This window comes from Merops nubicus, unplaced genomic scaffold (assembly GCF_000691845.1).
Source record: "Merops nubicus isolate BGI_N331 unplaced genomic scaffold, ASM69184v1 scaffold45420, whole genome shotgun sequence".
Classification (NCBI taxonomy): Eukaryota; Metazoa; Chordata; class Aves; order Coraciiformes; family Meropidae; genus Merops; species Merops nubicus.
The window spans coordinates 1-11,855 of NW_008583010.1; the positions used below are offsets into that span (position 1 = coordinate 1).

Consider the following 11,855-nt stretch of genomic DNA (forward strand, 5'->3'; position numbering starts at 1 on the left):
AGGGCGGGCGCCCAGAGGCACCGCCAGCGCGGGAGGGCGAACGCCTGGGGAGTCAGGCAAAGGGACAACCAGCTCCGAAGGGACGCGTTCCCTTACAGGCGCCTAACGTTTGTACTAAAGGAAAGAGAAAAGCAAAAAACCCACCAAGCCTCAATCTAATGATGACTGAAAACTAATGTGGAATTTCCCAACTGCCCAGGCTCGGGGTCGGACGCCTGTGGCCGTGTTGCTTCAGGAGAAGGTGTCCTTCCCGAGAGCCACCCCGACTGGTAAGGCAGCTCCTGCACCTACACTAGTCCACGTCCCATCAACGGGCAAACAGAGATCCTGAAGCCCAGAAATTTAGGCCCCAACAGCACTCTAATACTGCTGCAAAAAATAAACATGAGACAACAATAGGCCTCAGTAACAAAGTCAAGCCATAATTTCTCACGAGTTTTATCCAGGCTAGCAACCTGAATGTTTTCTTCTTCTCTTACATGACTGAAAACCAAAAAGATTTCATTGTACGTCTGAAGAACAGCAGATTTTGAACAGCTTGCTCACCAAAACTAAGGAAGGTACCTCATTTAGTACAGTGTGATCAGATGCTCATCCATACAGCACCAGAGCACTTTCCATGAAGGAACTGTTTTATGTTAATTTGCTCCCAACAAAGGAAAAAAACCTCATGCATGTGAATGTGAGCAAGGAAGCAGTCACTTGGAGGTTTGTTTAGGGCTCTATTTTAGCCTATGTATTTCTATATATTAGAAAAGGAAAAGTCAATAAAAAAACAAACCCTCCGCGATGTCTCACTATGCGCTTGCTCTCATTCATGTTTTTATTATCCATACTAATTATTTCTGCCACCCATATTAAGATAGTTTCTATGCTCAAGATTATCCCTAATGCAGAAATTGATGCAAATTCCAATTTTTACTATACTTCATAGCCAACATGAGCCCATTTATCACCCACTGTCCACAGTTTTACTAAATAAGGTCAAAAGCCAGTGTTAAGTTCCTCACTCTCCACCATGTGTGTGTTTCAATACACATCTTGAGCAACACTTGCTCTGACTGTAAACATTTAACAAATTTGAAATGCTTTGCCCTGTTATTTGAAAGACTGAATTAAAAATCTATCTCCTTTGTAGGGAAGGAAGATGAATTCTGCTGAGAAACTGCCAAACACTGAGCAAAACCAATCTCCTCATCTGCCTCCCTGCACAAATCCTGGCAATCCAGTGTTTTCCTGTATGCTGGACTCCAAGACACTCATTACCAACAGTTCTTTGACAAAGCCTCAGGTTTTACTATTCAGAACAACTTCAAGTGAATACGGTGCTATACCACCTATCTCACAGATGGTACCTTGTACTTACCATCCAGTAGATCAAACCTTTTCAAAACACTTACTGACTTATGGGTCATTTCAAGACAATGGTTTAAATACTGCCATTAGCAGAAGTAGGGTATATGACTACCCTAATTTCCAGCATACTCTGTAAAAGTGCATCTCCACCTTTTTGTCATAGACTTTTAGTCTAGACACTTAGCTTTAAGAAAACACATCTGTTACTTCAGTCATTCTAAGAATAACTGAATAACTGTCAATACCTGGTTTATTTTGGTTTTGGTTTTTTTTTTTTTTTTGGTCTGGGTTGAATGAAATGTATTAAAAAGGACATAGGCCATCTGATAATATACTCCTCTCAACTGGACTTAAAACCATAAAAATAAAACTTCTGAAACTGGTATCATAAATGTGGACCTCTAATTTCATAGAAAGACTAAAGTGCGAGAGACATTAACCTGAAGGTTTCTTTGTTCGAATTGAAGTAGTTTCTGGTTTTAAAACTTAAAATTGGTCTCCACGTTCCCACATCTCAGGACACTAATCCAAACCTAATGCATAGGACTTTGATATGGTGTACACACCCCATCAACTCAAGTATTCAAGTCAGAAGTTTAACATCCATTTGCCCCCTATATAATCAGAATAAACAGGCAGATACCGTTCATGCCACCAAAGACATTTGCTTCCCTAACCTTTAAGACACTGTTTATATTTCCCAGCAGTAGACATGCCTGTCAACATCAAATATGGCCTTGAGTAGCTATAACAAAACACAATACAAGTAACCTACATGCATAGATATATACACAGATTGTCCCAATAGGCTCTGGAACCAAAACAGAAAGCAAGGAACTTGGCACCAGTGTCTGCTTCTTTGCATTTTCTGCTTCCCATTGTCAGTGTCTCTCCACTTTAGCTGCCACTTCCCCTCAGAAAATAGCCACATTTTGGCAAATATACCATTACACTCAACTGAGGCACTAAAGCTCCTGTATTCCCTCCTTCCAACTGCTGTAGATACAGCTTGCTGAGACCCTTCCACTGCAACACCGTACCTATCTGTAGGAGAGGAACAGCAGCTCCCCCAGACGTGTCTGACTCACCTCAGCACTCCTCTCAAAGCTCCAAGTAAAGCAACTGGAAGCAACACCTGCCACCACCCCCGTTTCAAGAGTATATAAATTTACATAGAATAACATGTAGCTGCAAAATAAGTCATTTCTTCTAAAGACAGAAATCAGTCACAAATGGTATTCAGTAAATGGACTGATATGGAAAATTCAGGAGTCTGCTAGGACTGCTACTGAAGGGAGTGCAGTTGAGAGGGTCACAATTTGAATAGAACGCCTGACAAAACAGAACCACTTCAAGTCCAGTGTTTTAGGTTATCACAGTGTGCTTGTTTTGGCTGGGGTAAAGTTAATTTTCATTATAATAGCTGGTATGGGGCTGTGTTTTGGCTTTGTGCTGGAAACAGTGTTGATAACACAGGGATGGTTTTGTCATTGCTGAGCGCTGCTTACACAGAGGCAAGGTCTTTCCTGCTTCTCACTCCACCCCACCACTGAGTAGGCTGGGGGTGCAGAAGAAGCTGTGAGGGGACGCAGCCAGGGCAGCTGACCCCAACTGGCCACAGGGATATTCCAGTCCCTGGGATGTCAGGCTCCACACATAAAGGGGGGGAAGATGGAGGAAGGGGGGGATGTGTGTTGGAGCCCGGCTGTCCCGGGCACGGCTGAGCTCCTGCCTGCCGAGGGGAAGTGCTGAACCAGCTCCTGGGTTTGCTTTGCTTGGCAAACTGTTGTTACTTCAACCTACAGGTTTTCCTCAATTTTACCCTTCTTTCCCCCATCCCACTGCAGTTCAAACAGGACACATGATAATGCATGTGCTAAAATAAACACACACACACACACACACCAAGTAAAATTCTATATTGCATTCTTCCACTATCCAAAACAGCAGGTGCAGGAACTTGGTGCCACTCTCTGTGTCATTTTACAGCACTCGTAACCTCACCAGGATGGTCCCTCTTTTGAGACTCTTTAATCACACCAGTATTCCTGAGATACTGATCATTGTCAACAGAGTACAAATTAAAATACCAGATCAAGAAAAAGATACGTTCTCTTACAAATAACAATGCTTTTGATTTAGAATATGCTTTACAGGTACACTCTAAGATTAAGAACTGTAGTAGGATGGAAGAAGTCATATTCATCATTATGAAAATTTATTACAGGATTAAATTACCACTGCACTACAATACCACACTACAGGTTTATAATTTTTCCCTGTTTGTTCAGCCCAAACAAATGTTTCAAAGTAGTCTGAAAATATTCCATTTACATTACTTAATGTTAAAAAGAATGTTCTGCACAACATAAAATCTACCTCTGTACTTCCAGGTGGAGATTTCCCAAATTGGGTGCCTGAATCAGAGCATCTAAATTCCCCTCCTTACTTTCAGATGTGCCAAACACTATAAACAACAAGAGAAGAGGAAAGCACATAACCATAGGCCATATAACTGTTTCAGCTTTGGTGGAGAACAGAAAGGTGAGAAGTTAACAGGTGTTGACTATGCAGAGTTACTCAAACTGTTTGAAAACCCATTGTCTAGATTCAGTAGATATTTCCAGACAAACATCTCATTTAGTTATGAGTAACTTTAAATCAAGTACCAAAAGCATGTTTTAATATTTGGCCCACCAGTGTTTCAAAGAAAGCAAACGTATGACAACTTTGCATCAAAATGATATATATATAAGCATATTTGTTATAATAATATACTTCCAACAGTAGTAATTAATGTACCCAACCTTTTACCAATTCTGTAAGTGTTGCAAGTGAAAGAGAAAAATGTCTAGTTAACATCAGACTGAAGAAAGCCAAGATTGCTTCTGATGCCCTTAAAAGGCAGCCCTCTCAAAAAGCTCTTTTTTATTTACTTTTTTGTTGTTGTTGTTAAGAACTTTGCATTGTTCCTTGAATTAGGTGTTGAATCTTCTCAGCATCTTTTTCTATAGCTTTATTTTTAGGATCAATCCTGAGAGCTGCTTCATAATCCTGGAGACCTAATATAGATACATTAGTAAGAATACCAATCAACAATGCACAACTTTCTTTTTTTTATCCACTAACTGGATATAACTGCTCCCTAGTAATATGTATAAAGTAGCAATCTTGAGTTTTGATATGAACAAGATAGAATTAGAATTACATCAGATTTAACTTTTGTCAATAAATAAATTTACATGTTGTTAATAGTTTGTATTTTACAAAACAGCGTAATGGAAACACTCTACTACATAAACATTTTTGGATATTGAAAGTTAAAATAGAGCCCCTTCATTCACATATATACACACACACACATATACTGTATGTATATCTATATATACACACACATATACACTATATATACACACACATACGCACACGCATAAGGGGAGTGTTCAAAAGTGTTCTGCAGAAGAGAGAAAAAATGAATTAAAGAATGAAAGTGCACAAAAACAAGCAAAAAAAAAAAAAAGACACAAACTCTGAATTCTAGAGTTTGGGGAGAAAAGAAGCAAACCATGACTACAGGAAGTAAAATAAAATCTTGTTTAATTGTCTTTTTTTATAAGGTTTCCAAGCGCAAAGGAAGCTGTAAGGGAATGAGAAAAGGATTCATTTTTAGAAAATGGTAACTGAAGTGAAAAGCTTAGTAGTTCAACACTGACATTTTGAATATCCTTCACTTTCTATTATTGACTTTCACTTGTAAATTTGTCATACAAAATTAAATTTATATTTTTTGAGAACTCAGTAGGACACTATTAATTCAGATAATTTCACGCAAATCACACATACTTGATGAAACATTTTGCTCATTGGTATGGGTTTCATACATCATTTCACAAAGATACATTACTAAGCAGTTCACAAGCATCTCAGTTAATTTGTTCTAGAGTTGGAAATACTGTAAATATAATCTCAAAACCAATAAAACATTGCTTCATGAACAGCAAAAGTAGTGCAACCTCATTTCGTAACAGTTTGTGTCTCACATTTGAATTATTCCCAATGCAAATACCTCATCTCTGTCCTCTCATTTGTTCCTCACAAATATGTTCCATGGCCACCAAGCTCTTATGGTCAATTATTGGCCACTATCACCCCATAGACCAAAGAGGGGATACAAAATTTGCTATAAGAAAACTCAATGGAAAAACTGTTTTGTACTCCTTAGATCAGTACAACAAATTTTCACAAAAATTGCAAAGCATTTAAAAGTGTAAAGTGAAATTGTATTTATCAAGTAAATTAATAAAAATAAGGTCTAAAGACTGTGATATAAAGGTTCACAATAAAAGAGACTTAGATTGTAGAGGCCTTCTTTAACATCTCTCCTGAAAAAAAAAAAAAATGAGCTAAGCAGAATTACTTGCATGTCACTATAAATCCATGTGTATGTTTTCACAAAACCAAGGTCTCACCTTCAGTATATAATTCCAGCTGACAGAAGGCTGTTCCACGTCTAACATACGCTTTTACTCGAGCATTCTCATTATCAGCAACAGGCGGCGTCAGCAGTTCTAGTGCCTTTACAGAGGAAAACATCCAAAATATTTAGAGATAGAAACTAAAATTATGAATCTTTCTCATTTACACACACTTCTCTCACCTAATTACTATTATTATACAGCAATTAATAACTATTCAAATTTAACTACGAGGTTTGTGAATCTAGTCATTAAGATTTGTATCTGTCACCTCACAGTTGGCTAAATACAGTTTCATTGCCATGGCTAAAACCTGACAAATACTGTGTTAAATTTTTGTTATAGTCAAGTAATGTATTCTATGTAATTCATGGTATGTAATGTCATGTATTCTCATACATGACATTACATACCATGCTACAAAAAAAAACCAAAAAGCAGTCATAAAAAAGCATGTGTTGTAATAGTAGTTTCAAACCTCAAATACTTAACCAGTTCGAAAAATAATAATTCTTGAAAACTTTCTCCAAAATTATTCATCATAACTAATGGCTACTAAAACATCAAAATGATGCAGCCTTTCTTTAAAAATGTCTGGCTTGCTGGAGGGGGTTAAGGTATCCTCACCACCATCACCTCCTTTTTCTCTTCCTGTCAGATAAAGAATAACATAATGTAATACAAAAGGTATCTATTTTCTTTTTTTCTGCTCAAAGTTTTCTTTTTTTTCAGGTGTATATATTGCTACAGTGTTTTACCTGTAAAGAAACATATACTGAGTCAACATATTGCCAGTGGTCCCAAATGTGTAGAGGCATAGTTTGAGGTTTTGCTGTTGTTGTTGTCTGGAAGTTCATTAATCAGTCACTATCAAAATTTAATATTTCACCATGGCTTCGTTCTATCAATTTTGAATTTAAAAATTTTGAATTGCATTAATAAGTATTTCAGATCTGCTTGAAACAGAAGCATCACGGTAATAAACCACAATCATGTATGAGATGACAATCTGAGAACAACTTTTTGTACCTTAGAGGAATCTTCAATAGCTTTGTGGAAATTTCTGAGTTTAAGGTGGCAAGCAGCACGATTCAGATACAGTAGGGGAAGCTCATTGTTCAGCCGGATTGCGAGGTTATACGCGTTCACAGCTGCAAGGTAGTTTCCCGTTGCAAACATTTTGCTAAGTACAAAACAAAAAGTGAAACATGCTCTTCAAACAAGGTGATAAATCACAAAATAAATACCTACTTACTGTTAACAACTCAAAACTTTGCAGTTTTAGCAGCTTTTCCTTGGAAATGGCCATTCATAGCCTTTTCTGAGAAGAACGTAGCTGAAGTTTAGTCAGACTTGATCCTGACAATATAGCCTACAGACACACAGCAAAACTAGGCACTGCCTAAGGGCAGTGAAGAACACTAAGAGTTGGACACATGTAAGCAGACAAGACTAATTTTGAAAGCTATGTATCTGATTATGACTGCCTAATCTAACCTTTCTAGATAATAATGTTATATGAACATACCAGTTCCTAAAGTTTCTTTAGGAACAGATGATAAAAAGTACAAACTAAAAGAAATCCTTCAGTGCAATAATATTGCACCGAGTTAACTGTCCTCATAGAAGAATATTTATTATGTGTTCACAATTATTGTCTGTTACAAACTTCAGCAACTGCATCACATGACTTTAACAGATTCAAACCCCACAAGCTGTCAATAAATTTCCTACTACATAGGCATTCACCATCTGTGTCTAGGATAAACAGGAAAAAATCAAAACTAAACAACAGACGAAACCAGTATTTCGTTTTAAATACATCTTGAGATGGAATCTAACTTACTTTCCTTTGTCCTTTAACCAGTCTGGATTCTTCTCCTCTTCTTTTAAATCTTCCAGCTCAGACATATCAGCACTTACTGTTCTTCGAGCTTCTGCTTGTTTACATAGCCACTGCAAATACACAATGTGCAAGTATTATTTCTGAAGGAAAATTCAAATCCAAAAAAGGATTTTGTTTTCATCTCTTCACTCACTCCTATCAAAAGAATTCTATTTGCTACATACATTGGAGAGAGAGAAATGATAATGTGAGATATTAAATACTTCCAAGTTTCCCCAAATATTTTATTATTATATGAGAAGTAAGGTTACTGCCTCACTAATACATTTTTGTTTGCTTTGGAACTTGCTAAATTATTTTGTGCTCATTCAGTGGAGCTCAAAAGAGCGAACTGTAAGCTTCTTCTCAAGTCAGAACTTAAAGAATATTAGGAGTAAAGACCTTTCAAATTTTGAAATTCAAGGAGTTCAATTAATACTTCTGCCTTATTTTTTTTCCCCTCCCCAATAAAGGAACATGCTATTTATTAATCTGCACAATCACATGCTTGGTGAAAATAATTTTGACATAAAAAGATTTCTTTAAATCTTAACTTAAATAAGACTGCCTCCCTTGGAAGATGAGAATATTTCACAGGTAACCTCCTTGGCGCAGATAACATTTTTGTCAACTTACTGAATACACAGTAAATCATTCACCAACTTGGAAGATAGCAGAATTATACTAGAACAGAGAAAAATTCTTACCTCCTCCTCTTCTCTGATGCAAGATTCTCGCAGCGGTGTAGGAAAAACTCGTAATGTAAAGTTGACTTTGATTGTAGCAGCAGATCGAGGAGCTGGTAACTGTTCTTCCTTAAAATTTTCTGAAAACATACTATAGGAACCATGACCTATGAAAAAAATTGGAATACTGGAAATGAAAAACAAACCAAAAAAGATTTTTCTGGTTTTCTACCAAAGTCCAAAGTAAACCTAATTAAGAAATTCTGCATTATTAGAAATAAATATTTAATAGCCTGAAAAAGGTTTAGACTTGTTCTTTTGAAGGGAATCTTAAAAAAATGTTTGTTCCTCTCATATCATGCAATCTGTTTATTGGCTACACTTTCAGTTCCTTCAGTTGGCTCTCTGTGGGGCCAAGACATGGGACAGACAGAGCAAAAGGAGACTGTATGTGTCTATGAAAACCAGTAGTTAGGTAACCTAGGGTAATATACTCCATCCTCAAAGTCTGCATTACACTGTCAGAAAGGCTTTCTGATTTAGTTTTCTAAAGCTTAGAACAAAACCTGCACTTGTGTTTCCAAAGACTTAAAGAACTCACTTTAGTTCAATAAATGGCCTGAAAATAAAGACACTAAAATAACTGCAAACTAGAAGAATCAATTCTGACAAAGATAAAGATTGAATCAGAAACATCTAGGAACAAAGTTCTACCCACACTTATAAGGAATGATAAAATACACTTCAATAATACAACCTTTAGTAGGTTTGAGTCTGGTCTTAGAAGTTCCTTCATTAGGAATCCTGGTTTTGTTATTGTTTTCATTTTTCTTCTCCTTTAATTGCTCTACTTGTTTATGTAGTTCCCCTTCTTCTTGTACCCTGTTTTGTTTCTCAGCATCTTTTTGCTCTTTTTTCCATAATTCTAACTCCTCAGTGACCTTTTGCCGCTCCTTTTCTTTCAGATCTTCAATTCTTTTTCTTTCTGCTTCCTCTAGCTGTTTGAATGATAAACCTTTGAGATATGTAACACCTGCTAATAGTAAGGTGACTAAGTAAGTTACCATTATTTTCCCAGTTTCATATCCCACATAGTGTCATCATTAATGTAATCATACTAGCAGAGTTATGAAAGATGCTTAGGAATGATTGGGAGAGTAAAGACTTCTGATTATGCTTTAAAAGTCGTACCTTTTAAGTATTTTACTACCACGACTAAGGTATAATCCAGAAACATTCAGAAATAAATTTTACTTGTAAGCTATAAAAACCCTGGCCATATTCCAATACAGATCTCTGGAATATACAGAAACGTAAACTATATGGCTTCCTTTTGACTATTTCTTGTTTCTCCTCTTTGAGATTATTACCAAGGCAGAACAAGTACAACATTGCTACTAAGAAAGTCGCTAACTGCAGTTCACTTTCATGCAAATTACCTATGTAACCTTAAAATTCCATTGTATGCTTAAAAAAGCCCCACAACTTTCAAAAACAAATGAAGTCACCAGACTTTTCATACAAGTACAAATTTGGAAGAAAAAAAGTCTCAGAATACACATAAAACACAGAGCGACAAAGACACACAAACAAAAGACAATGAATAGGAAGTCTTAAATAAAATATAACAACAAATAAACAAGATTTCTTTTAAAATCAGTATCTTTGACAGTGCTAAATGACCAAACACTTGCGCTGATGCCAAGGCCGCAAAAGATTACTGTTCTGCCACATTAGTGCTGTCTCCTTTCAACTGACAAAATTCTGAGCTCCCTATAAAAAATTTTCATTACTATTGCTAACAGAAAATGACAACTTCTACACACTTTTTTCTATATCATTCTCATATTTGGCAATAGGTATGTTTTAAGTACAAAGAAATAACAAGGTTCTCCACCACTGTAATAAAAATGAATACTTTTCATATTTTCTAAGTTATATTTAACCAAGTAGCTGCCAGATTAGTTGGTAATTGTTTACATGTATATGTCTTGTAGAGTTCCTTCTAAGGTTACCTTCATTGTGGCCTCCAAAGCATATTTTTTCTGTTCCTGTTTTGTAACTTTTTTTGCTTCTGTCTCTGCTTTTGCCTTTTCATGGGCTTTTAGAACAGCACTCTGTCTTAGATATTGCAGTGTCTCCTTGTCAGCTTAAAACCAAATAAAAATTATTTTAGCAATTTGAGCTAAAATAAGAAAAAAAAAAAAGTAGCAAAATGCAACATGGTTCAGATTCCACAAAGTAGTCTCTACAGAGCCCATGTCTAGAAAAAGAAAGACTAAGATTTGCTTACACATAAAATGTTTTACAAGAAACTTTGTTTTGTGCACGCTAGGGCCTGTAGACATTGTCTGTTTTCATGTACTTTCTATTTTTAACAGTGAACAACAAGCTTTAACTTAGATATCCAGCAGCAGCAGCAGTTTCACATTGCTTATTACAGTTTGTAAAGTTTTGGCACAGTTTGTGTTACTTAGAATCTACTTTTCACAGTCAAGAACTCACCGCTTTGTAGAGTCAGGGAATCCCACATGGCCTCTTCTTTTTTATACAAAGTGAAGAAAATGACTCCATTTCCAATCTTTGCTGTGCTATTTGTGTCATCAATAGCAGCATATAAAAATGCTTCAAATAGAAAGGGAGGGCTGCTTACCTATAAAAATATAATCATTAGTAGTTACAATTTTTGTTTAAATGTCACACATTCAAAATATTCAGTACAAGCATATGGTAAACCTCAAGAAACACACGCTGTTGACAAAACTAATTTGCCTAGTACCTGGTATAGAGATTATAAGTTTTATTAGACCAAAGACTGAAAAAGTTGGTTCTCCAGCACGGCAAAAGCAGTTGTGCACCTCAAACTTACAATTATTCATCACATGAGCCGCTGTGTATGATTCAAGGCATGTATGAGAGAAAAAGCAGCTGGCACCTACTGAGCAGGAAGAGAATGGAGCAGAATGAACAAAGGCAAAGCCATTATTTCTAGTGGGATAGATGTTTAACAGCATACACAGGGAGTTTAAAGATTAAACGTTAAGAAGGATTATAAACGCTACAGCTCCGCCGCGGTGTGTAAGCTTGCGCATTTCAACGGCCGAGCCACGGCCGGGGCCCGTCTGGAGGCGTCGCTCCCGCACGACGGCCGGTGCGCGGCCCACCTTCAAGTACCGCTCGGTGCAGAAGATGTTGGCGGGGGTGACGCGGACGCCGCGCACGGGCACGGACAGGTACACGGCGGAGGCGCTCTGCCGCCAACTGTGCTCTGGCGCATTTCAACGGCCGAGCCACGGCCGGGGCCCGTCTGGAGGCGTCGCTCCCGCACGACGGCCGGTGCGCGGCCCACCTTCAAGTACCGCTCGGTGCAGAAGATGTTGGCGGGGGTGACGCGGACGCCGCGCACGGGCACGGACAGGTACACGGCGGAGGCGCTCTGCCGCCAACTGTGCT

The 11,855-nt window shown here is 37.5% G+C and overlaps 2 protein-coding genes across 2 annotated transcripts; one reads left to right on the top strand and one right to left on the bottom strand.

Annotated features, from left to right (window-relative positions):
- Positions 1 to 1,147: 1,147 nt before the first annotated feature.
- Positions 1,148 to 1,492, top strand: LOC103772035 (chromosome unknown open reading frame, human C15orf65). Its single transcript, XM_008939357.1, has one exon. It carries the CDS (start codon positions 1,148 to 1,150, stop codon positions 1,490 to 1,492), a length of 345 nt encoding a protein of 114 aa, XP_008937605.1.
- A 2,816-nt stretch (positions 1,493 to 4,308) lies between these two features.
- Positions 4,309 to 11,847, bottom strand: DYX1C1 (dyslexia susceptibility 1 candidate 1; the record flags this gene model as incomplete). Its single annotated transcript, XM_008939347.1, has 9 exons — positions 4,309 to 4,418; positions 5,826 to 5,931; positions 6,861 to 7,014; positions 7,678 to 7,787; positions 8,424 to 8,569; positions 9,160 to 9,400; positions 10,418 to 10,551; positions 10,908 to 11,055; positions 11,752 to 11,847. Coding segments are annotated over 9 exons (1,245 nt in total), but the record flags the coding sequence as incomplete, so codon positions are not given.
- Positions 11,848 to 11,855: the final 8 nt, after the last annotated feature.

Bases quoted from the DNA above. Each gene is read 5' to 3' on its own strand.
- LOC103772035 (XM_008939357.1), top strand. From the start codon at position 1,148: ATGAATTCTGCTGAGAAACTGCCAAACACTGAGCAAAACCAATCTCCT.